At 41.4% G+C, this 21,700-nt stretch overlaps 1 protein-coding gene across 7 annotated transcripts in view; it reads left to right on the top strand.

The window, feature by feature from the left end:
• The window catches only part of DYNC1I1 (dynein cytoplasmic 1 intermediate chain 1), a 187,492-nt gene that overhangs the window by 92,658 nt on the left and 73,134 nt on the right, over positions 1 to 21,700 (top strand). For all 7 annotated transcript variants that reach the window (XM_048305144.1, XM_048305156.1, XM_048305142.1 and 4 more), the window contains 3 exons: positions 10,904 to 10,993; positions 19,743 to 19,905; positions 21,064 to 21,163. In XM_048305144.1, the coding sequence (XP_048161101.1) occupies positions 10,904 to 10,993; positions 19,743 to 19,905; positions 21,064 to 21,163 (353 nt within the window). The remainder of the gene's footprint in view (positions 1 to 10,903; positions 10,994 to 19,742; positions 19,906 to 21,063; positions 21,164 to 21,700) is intronic.

Here is a 21,700-nt window from a genome sequence, read left to right as displayed (position 1 = left end):
TTGAGCTTAAGCACAGAAAAACATACCTGATCCTCCCTCTGAGTTGCAACAGATAAACTGGGTTTTAACCGTAGCAATTGAGAACTGGGGTGATGAGGGTTGGGTTTTGTCTTCCTTTTTTTTTTAATTAATGTCTTACAACCCAAGTTCTCAGAAAAACCTAGAAGTTCATCTGAGAATCCAAATTAGAGGGCATTTCTGTGTCAAACAGGTATCTGCAGGTGGGTAGGGCTCCTGGCGTGCACAAAGCCCCACATTGCAAGTAGGGGATTTTTGATATCTGCTTTGGGAAGACCAATGCCAGGGAGGCTGGAGAGGGGCTAGGAGGAAGGAAGAGGCCTTCCTGGGGGTGCGGGAGACTTTGAAGTGTGACCCTGAGCAGAACTGCGGTGGGAAGGGTGGGAGAGGAGGTGAGAGGCAACCGGGTGGGCAGCGGGGTGCAGGAGCTGCGGAGGCAGGGAGGTGAAGACAAGGGTCAGGGTGGAGGGCGTGTGGGCAGGGGGTTCCCAGCCCCGGGGACAGCAGTGCCGGGAGCTGGGTGCTCTCCAAACAGGTTGCAACAAGCAGCTGGGGGAAACTGGCTGTGTTTTTTAACAGCTGGTTTGACATAATGAGGGCTGAGCAGCCTCCAAAGCAGCCCTGATCACATGCCTCAGGGGAAGCAGTGGCTGAAATATCAGTTTAGGAATCAGGAGATGAGAATTTTATTCTGTCATCTGCAATTGTTTCAGGAATGGCTTTGCACAAGAAGCTGATATGCTTGTGTCCTGGTTTCTCTACAACTGAAAGGTGTTGCTTGCCTGGATACCCCCATAACTGAATCTCTGAAAGTGGAAGCTTCTCCTCTTCCAGTGTGGTAGAACAAAAACATTAAATTGAAAATGAAATTAAAATATGGCAAGTTCAAAACTGTCAGAGGGAATTCCTTTTTCACATACGCTGATGCAAATCATGGCTAACAGCAGTGACTAAGGTGAAGTGGCGTCAGTGGGAAACAGAATTAAGTGGGGTCTGTTTAGTGCCTATGGAAGTAATAAGCACATACTCATCGAGCCCTGACCCAGGTTTTCTTTTGTAGTTTAAAAATTTTTAATAAAGCATTTTTTGCACGCCTTTTCCTGAGAAAAATGTTGAAATGAATCTTTGCTCATGTAAAATGCATTCACCATATGACTAATGGTTATTTTTAAAGTGCTGAGAGAAGTGTATGCATGTGTGTGTCAAGGAGACAAAGGGAGGGAGTTTTTGTCTATTTGCTGTGGTAATTGTTTATGAATATAGTTGTTTTTTCCAATTATCCTTTCCAGTTTTAATACATTAGCAGTCTTGTCTTCATTTCTGTCGAGATTTGTGTATAAGTGTAGAGATTTATGCTCTCAGATATTTCAGTTAAAAAAGCATATGCTACATCTTAAGCATTGGGGTTTATTCATAAAGTGCCATAGAACTGAGATGGGGAGATTTGTGGAAAAGATGTCACTAAAAGTTAAACCATGGTCATACAAACAGCTATGTGGCCATTCAGCTGACTTCTGGTCCTTGGACTGAAAAGTTACTTCATGTTCAAAAATAAAGGAGGAACTGTGAAAGGCCAGAACTCATGCTAATACCTGAAGGAGAAATTAAACCCAGAGTCAGGGCTGGAGAATTTGACCTAAGGCATAGTAGTATGGCTTCATGAGCAGAGATACAGTATGGAAGTAGAGAATTAATTTCTTCTACAAAAGCCAGATTTTGTAATCTTGCTGATGCAAAAACACAGTGGAAAATAGGAGAGGTGGCCTGTGGAATATAAAGTCATTTGCACTTGGAATAAATGAGTCTACAAGTGAAGTCCTAGTCCCCTGTATGTCAGTAGTAGCAATCCCACAGAATTTACTTGGTCTAAGCTGTACTTGAGGTTTTAATACCTAGTGCCCAGCTGAGGCAACCACGATTGACCTCTGTATCAGGCACAGTGTAAGTGCCAGATACTTCATCTGTGTGTGTGTTTAACGTGAAAGCAGCTTTTGTTTTACAATTGCTGCTCATGCCATAGCTTGTGGGGACTGGTTTTCATTAGCATACTTAAGTTTTTGTGATTTAACACTATTGCATGATCTGAGTGTTTGAAAATGACTTGAGCAGGCCCTATCCAGAAGCCTGCCACGTGTCTCGGTGCCCTTTCCCAGGGCAGGAGTCATTTCACACTGCTGGCATGACTTGATTTCCTCCAGCAGCACAGCAGGAACAAATCCTCACAGGTCTCAGAGGCTGTGAAAATCTGCAGGGTTTAGCAACCCCTTCCTCATCCACAGAAATAAAGGGTCTCCATTTTTTTCTTCCACAAGGTTAACTGCAGTTCTAATGGAGCAGGGTATTTTAAATTTCTACTATTTGGTTTCGGAGCTGGAGGTCTGTAAATGCTACTGTAAGGCTTCTGCTGTTCAGACATTATTTCATGTTGGCATTTTTATTTGAAGGCCCAACCATGGCCAAGGAAAGGAAACTTCTGTATTTTTCTTTTTGTGTTACATCTCCCAACTGGAATATTTTCAAGCACAATAGAATTGAACATGAGCTTTGAAGAGGGAAAGAGAGGAGAAAAGGGAGTCAGCTAGAAGAGGTGATGACTCCAGTGGGGTACTTTGCAGTTTAGTTCTCTGGGGACTGAAAAATGCTTTCAACCAGTGTGATGTTGCAACAGTCCAAAAGAGGAGAGAAAAATCCACGTCTGGTCTAGACCGACCAGAAACTAAAAACAAGGGACACTTTGAATTCTTAGACTCTCACCACAACTGAAAACTGTGTTCAGGCCAAGGAACTGGAAAGTCAGTTTCTTGGGTTAGAGAAATGCTTCCCTGAAGAATCAGAAGCAGCTTTCCATTTTAATTGGTAAAGAAATTATTGTATTCTGAAGCAGTGATCCTAATATTTGAACCAGTGCAAAGGTTTGCAGTCAGGGCTATGAAGAGCTTAGTGAGATACTACAGTAAAGCATATTTTTCTGCAACATTTTCTTGCCATTTGGCTCTGTTAGTCTATCATTTGTCACAAAATGGAAAATTAAGATCCGTCTTCATAATGTACCAAAAAGAAGTCTGACTGCAAGCACAAGTCAGGAAGAGGCATAGGGACAGGAGCTGAGTGGTGTAACCCTAGATCAAGAGATGGTTATGAGAAATCATATTCTGGGGACCTGAGAATCCCCTGACCAGGAGTAATTGAATGTGGTAGTTGTTAAGGAGAGCTTTGAGAAGAAATGTTGAGTAAAAATTATACGGTATGCTTGTTTTAAGAGGGAAGTGTAGTAAATTTCAGGACAAATTTTTAAGTGGCAATAGCACAGGCAAGGCCTGTGCTGTAGGCAAAATAAATTTTCTGAACTAAATGACTCCTCTCAGTCAGCCAGGCTAAGTGTTTGTTTTTGGGGTGAAATATGTATTTCCTTCATTGTGCTTGTATAAGGATAGCTGAAGCCTGAGAGGAGGACTCTAGGGATCTGGTTGTAATGGCTGGTAATAACACCTGCCCTTTATGGGATGAGGGGTGAAGTCTTGCAGAGATTTGCATTGCAGAATAAGGGATGAGATCAGAAAGCCCTTCTTAGATGTGTCAGAGATATGGGAGATGTACTTAGTTTTACAAGAATCAAGAAAATTAGGATTTTTCCCTTAGTCCTTCACTTTTAAAACTGATTTGTCATTACTAGTCTACTTACTGTGGAAGACATTAGGCTAAATAAGTTAATCCCGTGGAGAGCTGCCCTGCAGTCTTCTGGATTAAAATGGTATGTGTCAAGCATTATATTATTTTATGCATAAATTTTAGAACAATATTTTCTTTAAAATTTCTCTGTTAATATACTTGACTCTGGTACAAGTAGTGTGATTCCTACAGCCCATTTTTTGCCAATATGCAAAGATTCTCTTTAACGTAACAGCACCATAGCACTTTGATAACAAAACATGACAAAAGATAACAAAGATAACAAAATCAGGGGAGTTTGAAGGTGCTAGGCAGTCTGTTCTTGTACCACCGTGATTTTTTCTTGCAGAACTGCAGTCAAGTAACATACAGACAGACCATTTTCTTCAGACAATTAAAATCCTGTACGTGGGAAGCGAAGGAAGAACATCATATACTTCTGTTCAAGTTTTATAGGTGCTGTGGCCATAAGATGGTTCCAGAAATTCATTCATCAATTCCATCCTTTCCTTTTCTAATGTTTTCTTGTCATCTGATGGCCATTGCAAAGCACAGCTTCATTTTGCTAGTTCATAAGGACGAGATGGTGTGTTGGGAGTGTTCTCTAACATGGATGTGGAGCTTCACAGGGATGACCTGGAACTTTTTTATGTTCCTCCAATGCACACTTAAGTACTTTCCTGGGTAGAGAGCAGCACTACCATACATGCATATGATTCTTGCCTGCAAATATATTTCTCCAGCTCACATGAAATTCTCATCTGAAATTTGTTGCCTGTTTCCTGGAGCATAGGGCAAGCTCTGTTCATCTCTGGGTTTTTTTCTTGGTATTGAGGTGTGAGTAGTGTTCCTCGCTTTGGCTAAATACATTTTAGAAGGCAGCTGCCTATTGCCGAGAAGAGCCCTAATGCAACAATATTTCCATCTGGGATGACTAACGTGCCCAGTGTACATCCAGTGTCACATCCCACTCTGCAAACAAGACCCACTGATGAATTAATTCTCTTCTTCCTTCAAAGAGCAGTCAAAAGATGAAAGTCAAAAAGTCAAAAGTGAAAAACTGGACATATTTCAAAAAACGACATTTTATGAAAAATAGGTCATTCAGCCAGATTGCAAATCACAGATTTTCAAAACTGTGGAATGTCAGGCAGTCCTATTAGAAAAAAATATGTCTTCCCTTGTTTGTTGCATATTTTGCTAGTGATGGAAAGAATGTATTCATAAAGGAAAGACAGTGTTTTAACTCCTACTTAGGATAATGCCAACAGTATTCAATTTGTTTGGTCCGGACTTCTGCCAATATAAATACGATGCATTTGTCCTTGTTCAGTTTGTAGTTCTTGCATAACAGAAGCAGCAAAGTTATTTTGAACAGTTGTAAATATAAAACTGATACAGCGGTTTCTGGTATTTCATAGCTGCAAATATGGAATCTGCTTTTTGTGAAGACACTTGATTTTATTGAATGTGTCATATGCATGGCTGATCCTTCTCATGCACTGAAGGAATGTCAATGTTGATCTAAAACCCCATATAATAACACACTGGCTTCTCATATATCACTGACTCAGTCAATAAAGTATATAATTGTGATGCTAATTAAATTGCGATTTTAAAGCTGTGTCTTTAACAAAGGAATTGTTTGTACCTACCCAGAATTAAAACCAGAGCTATCAGTCTAATTCAGTATAGCTGTCAATACTAAAAACAATACACAGAAGCTGCAACTTCTTAGCTTCAGAGGTGTGGGTCTGAGGAGGTGTAAATCCTCCACCCAAGAAGAATGCACAACATGCTGCCTACTGTTTAATTGGTGCTACATGTATTAGCAGAGCAGAGACCTATAACTACATAAATCCCCCCAAAAATCAGCTATTTAGTAATCTATTTGAGTGGTACCAGTGCTAACTGCCTAAATCTGGCAATCAAAAAATGGCAAAACAGTATTCATCTGAAGAATTAAAACCCTAAGCCAACGTCATGTGCAGTCCTCTCAGATGCAATTATTTATTCTAGTATTCTAGTTTGTCTTGAATGTGCCTGGTATGTTTTTATATGCTGTAAAAGTAAATACAGCATATAAAAGCCCTGGAAAGTCCAAGTAGGTATTAAATAGTCCAGCACTGCAGAAATGCAGGGTCTGATTTTCTGAGATCATCTGTACTCTCTGTGAATACCTGATCCAATTCAGCACATCTGGGCATTTCTTCTACAGGTGCCAGGGAGTTGGCTACATATTCGCAGTTGGATACTTACTGCAAGTGGTTGTGGTGGCCTAGGCAAAGACCAGGCATAGAGCAGGCTCATTGGAGCTAGTAGCTGGATAACATTTGAAAATTAGTATTTACACCCAGACAAAAAAACTCCAGGTTTGTAGGGAGAGGTCATGCTCTTATTAGGGCAACTTCTGTAGTTGGGAAAAGCAGACAGGCTTTTAGACAGACAAGACTACTTCTGGTCTGGAACAGGAGTATTCAAGCTAATACCAAGATGAAAACATTTGCTCTGCTTCTACTTTGTCAAGCACTGTTCAGAGTGTTTGGCCACCTCCTAGAGCCTGGAGAGTCATCAAACTCTTGAGTTTAGAAGAAAAGGTTTTTGGTCCAGTTATCTCAGTCTGTATTAATCCCACATATGGCTCCACCAGCTTCAGTAGAGAAACATCATTATCCAAGCATTTAATAATCATTTCCATTGAGGATTTGTTTATTTACAGTAAAAAGCAGGGTGGCCTTAGTGGGCAGGACTCTAGGCTGAAACTCTGAAGCCCACTCTATCTTCCCTAAGCTGCTGGTCTGCTCAGTGTTCTGCAGTGAGTGGGCCTGTCTGTCAGCTTCTGTGTGGTAACTGGGCATAACAAAACTGCAAACTCCTTGCAAAGTCCTTTTATATCTACAAAGGAGAAGTGTTGCACACAGCTATACACTTCTTCATTACTAGCTCTTTTTCATGTGGTTCGTTTAATAGACATTTGAGTTCTGATAGTGTTACACCCTGTCCTATTCTGAACAGGGTGTAACACTACTACTGGTGCTGCTAGCATCTCTGTGTTTGCCGGATGTGACTAGAAGACTCCTACTACCGTGATGTAAGCAGTTAAAAAGTTATTTGTCTAAACTTCCTAATATCAGATATGCTCTTATAAGGGAAAGGCTATGTATGTTCAGGAACTACACAAGTTTCTTCATCTCCCTGGACAATTACTGCAACTGGAGTGGGCACATGTGGAAATGAATAACTGTGTAGATGTTCACAGATTCTCTAGTAAATGTACAATAAATTCTATCTTCGTCACATTTAAATAAAACTCAGGAAAATGAAGGCTGAAGCATTTCCCGTTATTCTTAATGTATGTGTATGTGCAGTCAAATGTGCAAATGCATAACCATACTTAGGCACAAAAGCAAATGTTTGTACTGTGAACATGTGTAAGGATGTGTACATTGGCATTAAATAGTGTGCAGTATATATATATAAAAGTTATGGCAAATAAGCATTTAGGTTGCAGAGCCAAGCAACACTGGGTAGTCCAGAATGCAGGTTTCTTGGTCATTCTTAATTAGCCCTCTTGAATATGTAGGATGATACAATTTTAATTGCATGATAACATACAGGGCTTTTTTCTTAAACAGATTCTTGCTTCAGCCAGTCAATAGGGGGCAGTTTTTTAACCTTTCTGGTTTTTATCTTATTCCATTCAGTGCTCTGGCCTCAGATCTCATGTTAGTGCGCATGATCAAAGTATTAAACTGAACACAATAAAAACATGAATCCATTTCCAAGGTTTAGTTTTGCTGTTGCTTCCCCAACAGCATCTTAGTAAGCCACAAATCCTGATGACCATATCTCCGCAAAACATCTGTGCAGGGTAAAAATTCTAATTTTTTTACAAGATTATTGCCATCTTGCAAAAGCACTTAAGCACAGGGGGAGAAAGGACAAAAATGTCAGAATGATAACTTTCAGTGAAAGCTGAAAGAGGGAGCTGTGGGAGCCTTTGCATGTGTAGAATTTCCCTAAGACTTTCTCCACTCAAAGCACAGGGCCAGTTGGCTTCAGCTCTCAGCACTTCTGCATTTCAGGCCCCAGGTGTCTCTTGCTGAGCACCCAGAAAATGAAGCCAACCACTCAAGAGGGAGGAAATTCCAGAATTATGTCATCATGCCTACACGTGGGGAGGGGAAAGGAGCTAATCGTGCCCAGGCAATCCAAATTCTGGCATTTGCTAACATTTTAGCATTTGGCTCACAACCCTATCATTCTTTTAGCTGAGTTTCTCTGTGTTTGTGTATACATTTCTCTCTAAATAAATAAGGACACCTAAATTGTCTAATCTGCTAAAAACTCTTGCACTGCCTTCTCAGTAAAATGAATTTATTTATGTTTGTGCCCTTGGAAAAAGGCACAGCATGTGTTTTAATAACCTTTACTTACTTCCATTCATTCCTACTCTGCATTAGAAGCAGGAAAGGGCTATAGGCAAGCAAATAATTTGATGCCCAAAATGAGGGAGATCAAGGACTTCTAGAGAACAGGGATAAATTTGCTTCCCTTCAATCTGAAAACCTGCAACTAAATCTCAGGTTCTAAATTTGCTACATCATCCCTATCCATTACCAAATTGGAAGTGAAGCATTAAAAAAGCATTGCAAGAAGCCTTAAAAATCAGTTGAATATTGGTTTAGTTTTTGTTTGCTGCCTGGAAATTTTCTCAAACCCTTCGCCTTCTGAGACTTTCCTGCACAAGCTGGCAGGTTGGAAACAGGTTAAAAATGGAAGCTGAAATCCATATGTAAACAGCTGGTTCCAAGAGCTGGTGCTTTAGGGAATGAAAACTTTTAATGCAAGACTCACAAAACTTTTGTGGGAGCTGGTTTTATTAGTATCTGCCATAAGTGTGTCTGTGTGTACATATCTGTACACTGTGTGATCCTATCTGTGTGTGCCTGGTACTTGAGGTTAGCAGAGTGTTCACTCCCTGCTGTGCCACGCACTCACACTTCTCACCCATTCTTTGAAACTGGGAGTGCCTCTCTCTTCCATACATCCCCATCTCCACTAGCACCAATGGCAGAAGGACCTTTTTTTACCCCTCCTGTGTGTGTTCAGCAGGAGAGCTCTTCTTGCTGACTCTCTGCTGACTGTATTGGATGTTATCTGTCTTTCAGCCAGTGGACAGAGCAATGTGTTTACCCTGCCAAACTGAACTGCCCTGGCTTGCTCTCTAAAAGTTCTTCTTTAGTCCTTCTGTGTAGGGGTACCTAGAGAAATGTAGGCACCAAAGGGAGGCATCGTGAGTACCCTACCGTTTTTCCACTTCAAGTTCCATGGTCTGAAAAATCCCTGATAAAGGAGTGGCATTTGTTAGTAGTGCTTTTAATTCTGGAAATGCTTCCTCATCCATGCTGGATTCCTCCTCTCTTTCAAGCTTGTGAAGCACATGGTTATCCCTCCTCCCTGGTGGCTGGGGAGATGAGCTTTCTCTTTCTCCCCACTGCAGTCACTAGCAGTAAGGGGAGTGATGGCAGATTTTATGCCAAGATTTCCTAATTTTTCCAAAAGGGAAAAGCATATCTGTCCATGCTGCGACACTGCCTTATAGTATGTGGCTAGGCCATGATCTCCGCCCAAGATACCACAGAATCACAAGAGTCACAGAATATTCTGAGTTGGAAGGGACCCACAAAGATCATCAAGTCCAACTCCTAAGTGAATGGCCTATATGGCAGCTAGCAGCATGTCCCCTCTGGGCTTCTGGGAGAAGTGCTAGGGTAGGCCATGTGGTGGGAATAGTATGGTGTCTATTACGTTATTGAAAACAAAATACAGCTGCATGTTCCTGTTGGTGGAATGCAACCTGTCAGCACCACCATCTCACAAGAAGCCAGGACTGATTGCAGCCAGCCTTCACAGGAGAGGGTGCCAGTTACCAGCCAGCTGGAGAGTAGTGATATGTTTCCCCCATTAAGATGGCAGGTTAGAGCAGGAAGTGTGCCTGGAGAAGCACCATGACACGAGGAACTGTATGGTGACAGCAGGTTGCTCAGAAAGCCCCAGAGGAACTGCAGTGTTTTTCCTGATGGCTGAAAGCCCCAGGGCCAGGACAACATGCACTCTCTCATGCCATGGACCAATACAGGGCACCAGTGATGCTTGATATGCCTTGCTATGCCAAGGTGGTTTGTCAGGCTCCAAAATAAGTGCAGCATAATTCCTCCATAGCCCATGGATTTACTCATCCTAATTGTTAAATACTTTTAGGCTATTTTCAGTCCTTGTAGTTCACGGAATCTGGAAAGTTGTGTGTCTTGATCCTCTCAAGAATGTGAGTGGGTTGGGTGCCAGCCCTGGGCACCGGGAATAAGGATCACATTGCTGTAGCTGGTAACAAGTAATGAGGGCTGGGTAGACTTTGAGCCATTTTGGTTCATCACTGTCTTTCCAGCTCTGCTTGTATTATGTTTTGGTCTGGGCAATTAGAACCCTTGTAACTTCAGAGAAACATCAAGGAGTGAATGGTTTGCCCTTAAAATGAGAACATGTGGGTGTGGGGAGGGAGGGGGAGGGAGGGATGCATTTGCATAGGTCAGGAAAGGTCATTAAAACATCTGGCGGTAGTAACTGACATGTGTCAAATTTTAGTATTCATTAAATTCGTATTAATGCGAGAATGGTTCCTAAGCTCCAAATGCCACTTTTGGTTGCTGTGTTCCCCCAGTTGATGGTGATGACTTTTCAGAACTGTGCCATGCTTGTTTCCTTGCTAGTGGCATCTGACCTGAGGTCAGATTTCTGTTTAACCTATTCCTGTAGGTCAAAAGACAAGTTAATCTGGTGAGAATTGAATTGGAAATGAGTTGTCTGGATAGCAGGTGTCCCAGCTGTGGAATAGCTGCCAGGCTAAAGATGTTTGTATCTGTCCTCATGCCATCTGAGAAGTCATATCCGAGGTCAGGGAGATATTCAGTTGACATCTGAGATGGGAATTTATGGGGAACAGAAGTGGCAGGTGCCCTGTGCGAGCAGATTATCTTGCAGTCAGGGGGGAAATGTCTGAGAGTGCCATTCTGAGCATAAATGCAGATGTTCCATGTATTGGGCACTTTGGTTTACCTGGGTTTACTACCAGTTTATAATTCTAAAGAAGTCATAGAATTTCCAGGCCCCTTAAAGAGGAGAATCTCACAAATCTTTTTCTTCATTTTTTTTTCAGAGGATGAAGACGATGAAGAGATGGTGGAGCCAAAAGCACAGGATGACTTAGAGGCAGAAAATCAGGACCAGAAGCAGGAAGTGAAAGAAGGTACTTTAAAAAGTGAAAAGCACGATATTAGATGTTTAAAGGACTGGATCTTGCCAGTAGTTACTCTCATAAGTAGTTTCCATTATTGAGAGCACTGAAATTGAAACAATCACCAGTTTCATTGATTCAAAACCATATGAGTAGCATAAAAGCAGAAAGTTGTATCCCAGTGACCCAGCTGGTAGGCCTGAGAAGATTGCAAAATACATGAGACTTGAACTATTTAGAAGAAGCTACATGTCTTTATAACTTGAAAACAAAATAGAGATTCTTGGATCCCAGTACTGGTACTAATTTGTCCTCTGGCTCAAATACCCTGCTTACGTGAAAGGTTTAAAATGGGAATGCCAGGCATTCCAGCAGCTCTATAAAGTTTGTTGGTCTTCAAAGGTTCTTGGAGCCCATAACTGTCTGCCTGCTTGAGAGGAACAAACTTAAACCCTAGTGGTAGTCAGGAATCTTCCCGAAGAAAATAATTTCACTTGAAAAATGTTAAATGTCAAAATCAAAATGTTTTGTGGGAACAGCCTCAAGGAACTTAAAAAAACCCCTGAAGCCAGACAGGTCCAGCCCTTCTGTCCATTACTCTGTATTGAGATATTCTGCATGGTTACAAAAATTCAGGTTACTGCTTGCTTCTGGTGCAGACAAGAGACACTTGCTCAAGTCACTGGATGTCGTAGATATGCTTGGTGTCTCTTTCCCTTTTCTTGGACCTGTCCTAGCTTTCAAATTAGAAGGAGGATGTGAAATTTGGTCTTCCTCATCTAGAAATTTACAAGACTATTGGCTATTCTAATGTATCAATGCCTTCAACAGTCAATGCTCACCCCTGTGTTGAGTAGAGAAAAAGAACTGGAATAGCAGCAGCTCCAGGGTGGAAGGAAATGGGTGTCTTCTCCAGCATTTCTTACTTTGTATAGCCAGGACTGCTCAAATTCTGTTTAGCCTCTTCAAAGGTAGTTTACTTCTTCAGGTAGGGCCTAAGTAATTTCTTGCTATGGTGGTCATTACCAGGCTAATTTTGTGAGCTTGGTTTTTCCCAAGATAATCTCACTAGGGGAAAAGTATGGAATCGTTTTACATAGAAGCCCATGAAATCTTTAACTGGGAATACAGCAGCAGATGCTTATTTCTCATCCAGGGGAGACTGGTATCTTTTCATCAGTATCAAAAAAAAACCTGGTACACAGTGCCCACATTTGCTGTCCTCACCCACTGAAGTGAGTTGCAGTACCAACCATACCATTTTGATTACAAATTGATCTTCCTTCCCTCTTAAGAGCATCATAGAAATCACCCGTGCCATAAGTCCTGCAGTGTGCAGTGCTCATTTGGGTCCTTGTAGAAATATAGAGAGAGAAAGTCACCCCCCCCTGCTTCTCATCATTCTGCTTCTCCCATTGGCCCCAGCCACTGATGCCATGGGCAGAGGGGAGCAGTGGAGACAGCAGGAACAGGAGTCAGGCAGGTCTGCAAAGGCAGAACTGAGGACATGAGCAAGAAATGTGGCAACAGAAAAACTTCATTTTTCATGAAAATTACCCTTCTTTCCAAAACTGTGAGGTCAACTTGCATATGGGCTTTTGCAGTCACTGGCCTAACACAGTATCTCTTTTAATAATGGGAACAGAAAGCCATAAAAACCTCTGCCACTGCACCCCATGCATAAGCACTGTCCTGAGCTGCTGAAATGTCCCTGTAGTATTCAACTTACAGCTTATCCCACACCCATTTATTCCCACAGAAAAGTGATGCTAATGCTTATACATGGGGAGAAAGCACAAACTCCTGCAAGAGGAGAAGAAGAAAAAAATCAAAATACAAACCTGAACTGATTTATTTCACTTTTTAATGGGATTTCAAGTTAGCCTTTTATGTACGTTACTCACCAACCACCACTGCCAACATCTTTTGTTTCTTTGCCGTGTTTTAGTTAGATGGCAGTGCTCCCCTTCCCTGCCTAGCAGACCCTCAGGAGCAGTAGATCATCTGGGCTGGTCTCAGGCACACAAGCTGCAGGCTGTAAAATCAAGGCACAGCTTGCTTTAGCAGAACCGGCTTTGTGAGGTGCTAACATTTGATTGGGCTCAAGGAAGAAGAAAACTTGGTCATTGCCTGATAGAAAGTGAACTTGACCTGCAGTATGTGTTATGGTGGATAAAATAGTGGCATGCTGGTGACAGGCATTAAATGCTGTGAATCAAATGAAGCCATCATTCCCAAACTGACATGGAATGGAGTCCCATTTTTTAGTGTTTGGTTTCATTCTCTCCCTGTTGGCTTTAGCCCTTTTGCCTACAAAATCCCGTTTTCCTCTCTGTTGTAATCACCCTTCTCATGTTCTGAGCAACATTCAGAGTTTGAAGCCATCGTTTGTGTTTCATGGAAGTGATTAAAACCACGTTACAAGTCAAACAGGAGTTTAGAAGAACATTTCCTGTCGGTGCTGCACTCTGTGTGCCTACTCAGAATTAATAGCTTTTCTGCAAATTAGCACATAATGGGTTAAAAGCATGTTTATGTTGGCATTAAGTACTCTGGCTTCTTTTTCTCTGCAAGGCAAGACAATATTTTGCAAACTTTTTAAAGAATCTCTAATAGACATTATAGTGGCGCCATTCACACTGCTATATAGTAGTTAAGGCTGTGTCAGCACTTCCATTATGAATCCTGTTTTTCAGGGATTTATAACCCAGCCGTAAAAATTTGCTCTGGGCTGAAATTTGGTTTCAGCTCAGGGAGCACATTTTTTAACAGATTAAAAAAAATCAGCGTGGCCTTTTTTGAGTTATAGGAGTGTTAAGAAAAAATCCATGGGAGAGAGAAGTGCAGGGAGAGAAAGGCAGACCACTTTTTCATGAATATAACTCAAAAGTAGTTCGGGATAAAAACTACAGGTTGGATCCAGTCTGTTCAGTCTCCCTCTCTCCAAGCCAACAGGACAAGAGTGCTCTATTTTTATAATGGTATTTTAAGAGGAAACGTGATTTTTTTTTTTTTCAACATGGTTTATAGGTAGTTCAATTTAATTCTACAGACATTTATTGCATGCTTAATTTCCTCATCTTCCCCCCACACACCCCAGAGTTGCTCTATGGGGTTTGGTGGGATTATTCAGCAGTCATGGGTGTTGGCAGGGTCTGACCCTGGTTCTGAACATGTCTCAGCATCACTGTAAGACACACAGTGCACCTGCTCTGAGGCAGCCTGTCTGGCACAGCACCTCTTGCAGACCTTCACTGCCATGGAGGTTCAAAGGGCAGAGCAACAGCTTAAGCCCCCCAAAGTGGAGTGGGAGATGAAGAACTGACTTGTTGACCCCTTGAAGTGTATGAAGCCTTGGGACCACCTTATGCCTCTTCTGTGAGGCTGCCTCTTGCCACCCATGTCTCAGGTGCATGTTCTCCCCATTATTTTTGAAAGAACCGAGTGTGGGATACCTGACGGTGAACTGGGCTGGGCTCTGCCTGTTCCCAGCCTCTCCTGACCACATAAACAAGAGACTGGTCCCAAACTGTGGCATCAAGTGGGATGGGGCTTTCCACCACCAGAGAGCTCTGGAACTCCACCTAAGGCTCCTCTTTGTGTCAGTAGAAACCACATGAACAACGGAACGGGCTAGGTCTTGAAAGTGGGCCTCAACCTGCATTTATCTGAAGCCATGGGCATACCCACAGAAACTTGCATGAAAGGCTGTGATGGGAAAGGCTGGGATCTGCAGCTCCAAAGACCTGCTGTGCCTCACTCTTGCCCTGGCCCTGTGCATGGGGCTCAGGTGTCCACAGAGCAGGCTGGGCTGGTGGGGATGGTTTCGCTCTCAACAGCTCAGGCATCAGTATTGGAAAAGCAAGACACATTGTGGTGAGGTTTGTCGTGGCCAGAAATGCCATGGTTTCACTGCCACCAACACCACAGTGAGCTCAGGTGTGCTGACCCATCCTTACAGCCAGATCGAGCATGCTCAGGGATGGTGTCCAGCATGGCCCCTGGAGAAGCACAGGCAGTGGGAACAGCCCTGCCTGGAACAGATTCAAATCTAAGGCTCTGCAACTTGCTACTCCAGAATCAAAAAATCCCTGAAAAAAGCTTGAAATCTTCCTTTTTATGTTTATGCCATGAAGGGACTTGCCAGCACAACAAAGACATGACATATATCAAGCCATGGTATGGCACACGGCAAGCAGGATATGGCATGTATCAAGCCTGACATGAAAGTGCAAAGCACTAGAAAAACGGGAGGATCACAAGGTATCAGCAGGCAAGGACTGAAAGCTGCTGAGAGCCACTTCAGACCTTGCAGTTCTCACCCTGTACCTTTCAGCCATCCTCCCTCGTCAGCACGTCTAAAGTTTACATGGATTTAAATAGATGCTGAAAGAAATAATACAGCTCTTAAGGGGTTTTAATAATCTCCTTCTGTCTCTCATTATATCTCTGGGTTGATAGCAATGCTGCTTCCTGCTTTACTGTTTTTATTAGTTTGCCCTTTCTTTCGTTCACTTACTCCTTTTGGTGTTTTGGTTTGGTTTTTTTTCCTTTAATGGACTTCATTTCTCTTGTCAGGTTTTTAGAATTTCTGCAATTCCAGGAGAATCTTTTTTATATTTATTTAAATGTGGGGTTTTGTTTGGTTTTTTTTTTATATATATTTTTTAAGGTTTTTTTAGCTCTCTTGGGAGAAGACTCAAATCCTGGTACTTGAATATTTGTAAATTTGATCCTGCACTGTTACCCACCTATTTATGTTGTATTTACGACAAACATGCTTCTGCTGAATAAGAACGAGTCTGCAGCAATTTTATTAAAGATTCAAGAAGATGTTTTAATATAATTTTTTGTTTCTTTCTGTTTTGTCCAAAGAAATTTATGGACAAAGGACCTGATGCGAAATATGGTATTTCTGAGGATTATGTTAAGTCACATGAAATGATAAAATGTTCCTATTTTTTGTAAATAAGTCTTGAATAAATTGGTTGTGTTCACATCATGTTCAATTATTGTTTCATATTCTAGACCTTCCTGTTCCAGCACAAGTATATAATATCTTTCATTACAGATACACCTCACAATTTCTTTCCCTGTGGTGTCCTCTGTGCATATATTGCTCTGTACAGCAATTTAATTTTAAATGTAAATTCCATTTTATTTTGTACAGTATTATACATCAGCGTGAACACAGGGCTTCTTTGATACATGTTGTTGACATCATAGCCCCAGAGCCACTTGGAGAGCAGGCTGCTGGTGGGTGCAGGATCCCATCGACGTCTTGGTGTGTTCGTGGACAGATGGGATGCTTGCTGGTCCTGTTAGGCAGGACTTGGTGGCTGCACCATGGGTCCTGCTGCCATGAGCTGTGCGGGGCCACAGATGGGTTCAGCTCCTCCAGGTGGGATCAGAGCACAGGCACAACAGTTCCTTAGGAAGCTGTGGTGTCAAAACGAGCAAACTATGGAGCTTCCTTTGCAGGAGTTCTCATTGCACTCCAGGCAATAAGCATGTAACATTTAGCAGTGGTAAACTACACACTGCACTGGGCTTTGTTCAGCACAGAAGGTTAGATGTGGTTGGTTTGGGTTTTATGCCAGAGAGAGCAGATACTTGATGACAAATGCTGTATTCTTGCAGGGAATTTCTGAAAATATTGTCATATCGCATAGGTCTCTGTGACAAAACAAAACAAAAAACCTCTTTGATCAGCTACTTAAGTTTCTCAGTTTTCCTTGAAGAGAGCCTGTGTCTCTTGAAAGCTGAGATCAAAGTCACTGTAAGCTCCCAGATCGGAAGAAAAATTGCAGAAAATTACATGGATTCTTTTTATTTTATTTGAGGTAATGGACAGACAGAGAGAAGGAACAAGGAGAAAATTGAAATGGCTCTGAAAGATAAATGGTTAGAAAACCTCCGTATTTGAAAGAGCAAACCTGTCTGTTTGGGGCTTTTTGCTTATATTTCATGTATTTACAGTAGTTATAGCAATGTTTTAGACTGGAAAAAGTAATGATGTTAACATTCTTGTAAGAAGAGATTGCCTCAAATAAAACTTCAGAGGCAGCCGAATGAAAGAAGAAAATAAGGCTAAAATATGAAGCTTAATTTCGCCAGGGGGCATCTGGTGTGTCAGTCAGATGAATGAGGTAAGCTGATTTATGCCCTAAAAACTTTAGCCAAGGTGTTCCTGATGGTTTAATAGACTGCTGGCCTCCCACAGATCATTGCTAACTGCAAGGGAGATTTTGCTGAGGTAGAACTACAGTCATGTGTGCCACCATTGCTTGTGAGCACTCCACAGCTCCCAAGTTGTTTATTTTTTGCCTTTCCATTTCTATTGATTTTGGGTTGTATTTGCTTTGCAGTTATAGTCAGCAAATGGCTGAGTAATAAATTTATATTCCAAGCTGTAGAGAGGATTTGATTTAGAAAATAATTTTTACCATTTGGAGCAGCTTTAAATGAGTTTTCCAGTTGCCTTTGCAGTTATTTTCCCCCTCTTTATGCCATTTTGCTGCATTGTCATGCTTGTTGTCTTTGATTCTCAGAAAGCAGTGCTTTAGTGGTGACGATGGGATATTGCCTCATTACAGGCTTCCTTGCCAGATGAGTTCCCTCAGTGCCAATTACTATTCAGCAGTAGATGCTGCAATAGGTCAAGCTGTACTTTTTGCTAGTCATTCTTTTCCTTCCACATGCTTTGCTTCTGTGTAAAGCATTTAGGGGCAAATCGTGCTCCTGCTTGGTAATTGTCGCTCTGCTACTCAGGGGGACCATGTGGGGGGATGCAGATATTCTCTGGATGTGTGGAGCTCCACAGGAACCACTAACCTGCTTGGTAGGAAACATAGGGCCAAGGCCACAGGAGATCATCAAAGGCTAGCGTTTCTAACTTCTTAGCTGCTCGGTCTCCTGAGGGCCAAATTGCTCCTCCTACCCTCTCTGTTTAGCTCAGGTGTAGTGCAGAGATTTTGTCTTTCAGAGCTAACACTTTGACCGATTGAGGCAAACTTGAGGCAAAGTGTGGTGATAGCAGCCTCTCCCAACCTCAGCAACTCTGAGAGCAGGGGGAGCTGAGTACTGCAGGAGTGATGACCATGACACTCCTCCTGCCTGCTGCTGTGCCTTCCCATCCGTTCCTGCCCTGGGGCCTGGTCGTGTCATTGTACTCGGGCACTGGAGTGCATGAATCCAGTGCGAAGCGCAGGAAAATCAGATGGTTAGCAGGGGCCACATCTTCCTGATCACTGAAAGCAACTGTGTGGCACGGCAGAGAAACTAGAAAATCATTTTGAGTTGCAGCTTGAAACTGTGTCACTCACTGTTTAATTAAACATTGAGATATGTATGACAGGGCTGGGAGTTAAACTTCACTGTATAGTGGGTGTTCTCTGAACTGCTGAATTCCCTTTTTGGCTGCTGATGTTTTAACCCAGTATGGTCTAGGGAGACTGCAAGGTCATTTTCACAGGTAAACACCTCAAATCTATAGTGTAAAGCCAAATGTAGGAGACCCTTGATCACTTGTTAAACTCTTACATAGGACTCTCTGTACTTTTGCAATAAATCTGTTTATGATATGTTGCTTGTGTTTGTAATTATAAATTTGGAACAAAATTCTCTGTCAACAGAGCTTTTTATGCTCGGAATTCAGGCTAGTTGCAGGGTTGGTTTGGGGTAACTGTAAAGATATTAGTGTCATTTCTTGAAATACAAGTAATTCTGAAGTATAACCAAAATGATGATTCAAAAGCACATGTGGGAAAATGCATAATCGATACACAATATTGCCACAATATCAATATGACCCTGATAGTGTAATTGAGAATAGAATTTTGTACTGTAGTAACAGCAGCATCTCAACTTTCATTCCCCCTGATTCTCATATTTGAGTTAAAATTTACCAACAGGTCATTAAACTGATGGAGATGTTGCATTGGTGCATTCTATAAACATAGTATTTTTCAAATGAAGGGCCAAACTGGAAATATTGGAAGTAAAGGTTTATCATCTCTGTGTACATGCAAAGAATCAACTTCATCTTGTGGGGGTCATGCTATTCTTACTGCTGCCCAAGACACCCCCTCCCAGGGCAGCTTTGCCCATGGCTCAGTGACATTTGTTGTTCTGAGTCTTAGGGTTCCTCTGCAAGGAATAACGCTGCCTTAAAGAAACTGGTGTTGGCTGGTTGCTTTCAGTTTTTCTGCCTCAGAGAATATCTTTGGTTATTCAGTTCATTACTTCACAAAAGCTCTGAAGCAAAGACAGAATTTATCAGTGACACCAAGTAGAAATTGGAAGAAGTGAAGGGAGAGATTATGTGAGCCCTTTTAATACAAAGAACTGTAGTATAAGTTAAGAAGATTATTTTATCTTCAGCTCCTCTGACAGGTCCTCTGTTACATAAGTGTTCTGCTTTTCCAGTTAGGTATTGCCTAAACGTCAGTCATGGCCATTTCCTGAAATAGGAACATTGCGTTTATTTAATTTGGGGGGTTTAAGAATTTTCCATTTCAGAATAATAAATACATTAGATATAGGATCTCGTCTATGTAGAGGCTACATTCTGGGAATATACAGGAGTATGTTTAGACATATTAAAAACTTCTTAGTCATGATTTTAAGAGTAAAGCTTTGATTTTTTCTCCTGACATTGCTACAGCAAGCTTTCATGTCAAAAGAAACCCACTGAAGATGTTGATTCATTGGGAAAGGGGTGAAATGTCATACTCCTAACTATATCTTTTCATTTTCCAAGCTCCTCCTAGAGAACTGACAGAAGAAGAAAAGCAACAAGTTCTCCATTCAGAAGAATTCCTGATATTTTTTGACCGCACAATACGTGTAATTGAGAGAGCTTTGGCTGAAGATTCAGACATCTTCTTTGACTACAGTGGCAGAGATGTAGAAGAGAAAGATGGGTCAGTTTGGGGTTTTTTTTGCTTTTGTAAAATGAGTTTTATAAAGAGAATTCAAGTAACAGGAAGCCTTAACTTTAAACAGAATTTAACATTTTTACAGCTAAGAAAAGCTCAAAATTTCTCTGTGAAGGCCTGGGTTACTTTGTCATCTGAAATTATATTGTAAAATAGCTTTGTGCTTGACTGATCTGGGGTTGGGTTTTTGGTTTTTTTTTAACTTGACATATTATTCAGCTGGTTTAATTTTTTGTTTCATTTTTAGGGTGAAATTTAAAATTCTGAACAAATAACTGAAATAGATAAATGTGTGTATACACAGTACATGTAAACGTGTACATTCCAGTGGTGTACATGTGTGTGCTTATGATATTTTCACAGATTCAAATTAGTGTTGTTTATATTCTACTACTGCCTCAGGTCTGTAATGGATCCCACTATACCATGCATTGTGGGGATAAAATTATGATCTCCCAAAGCATTTGCAATCTAAACAGCTAAGACAAGAAGTGACAAGTTTTGTTTTCAGAATTGATATGGGAGCAAAGCAGTAAAACTTGTTAGTTGGAGAGGAAATACATAGGTTGTAACAGCTATGTATCTGTTGAGGCCTCATGGCAAATCAGGAGCTGTATTGCACTGAAGTTACTGGAGGTTAACCCAGAACACCATCCCTATGGACCAGCTGAGTGCATCAGTGTGGCAGTGTTGGACCAGCACTGAACTTCAGCCTGTCCTTACAGTGTCACACAGCATCTGCTCTCTCCACCTCTGGGAGGAGGTGCTATACCTTTAAGATTTCAGGAGTCAAAAGTAAGAGAGGTTTGGTTATAGCTTGGAGGTGAAGGTTCAGAAAAGGGGGAACTGAATGCCAGGGCTGGGTTCATCCTGAGAGACAAAGAGGGCAGAGAGCCCAGAGTGACCCAGAAGAGTCAGGCAGGCAGTGAGAAATTAAGAAATGTGGTTTTGTGAAACAGATCTAAAATGTGTTCCTTGTTGCATCATTTTCAGCCAGACAGTCAGTGAGAGCAATTAAATCAAGGTGGCAGACTTCCCCAGGCTGAGCAGAGATCTGAGAAGTAGTCGAAAACTTTGCACTGCTTTTCACAGCATTTGAACCCTGGTACTTGAAAATTTATCACTTTGTTTGAATTCACACAGAGATGTTCAAGCAGGAGCCAACCTTTCCTTTAACCGGCAGTTTTATGATGAGCACTGGTCAAAGCATCGTGTCGTCACCTGCATGGATTGGTCTCTTCAGGTAAGATGTGAAGTTGGGAGACATATTTCCGTATCACTTCCACTTCTCCCAGTGAAACTTATGGGCAGCCTCTGTGTGCTCTTCTTTATGCAGAGCAGGATGTTATTTTTGAGATAACAGCAGGGCCTTGTGTGAGTGAAAGCACATTTCTCTGTAAAGAAGAGTAATGGACAATAATGAAGCTGTCAGCTTCTTTTTTTTTATATATGTTACTTGGTCTTCAAAATCAGGATATTGTGTTTGAACCCTAGGTTAACAAACCTACCAAGATGAAGTCTTTACTTTTCCTTTCCCTTTCACTACTTCAGCCCATGCAAACATTTTTAGGACAAAAGGTTTAAAATTAAACTAACTAAAATTAGTTTACTAAATATGCGTAACTATACATAGTATATACAATTTAAAAAATAATGGTGAGAAATAAAATTAATTTTTCTAATATACTAAAAATAAAAAGGTGAAAGTATCTGAACAATTTGAAAAGATTGAAAAGATGTCTTTCAAAAACTGCTGGGTCCTCTCTTCAAGTGATGGAAG

Source organism: Corvus hawaiiensis, chromosome 1 (assembly GCF_020740725.1).
Source record: "Corvus hawaiiensis isolate bCorHaw1 chromosome 1, bCorHaw1.pri.cur, whole genome shotgun sequence".
Classification (NCBI taxonomy): Eukaryota; Metazoa; Chordata; class Aves; order Passeriformes; family Corvidae; genus Corvus; species Corvus hawaiiensis.
Note: the sequence above shows the minus strand (reverse complement) of the source record. Positions and strands in the feature narration are given on the sequence as shown.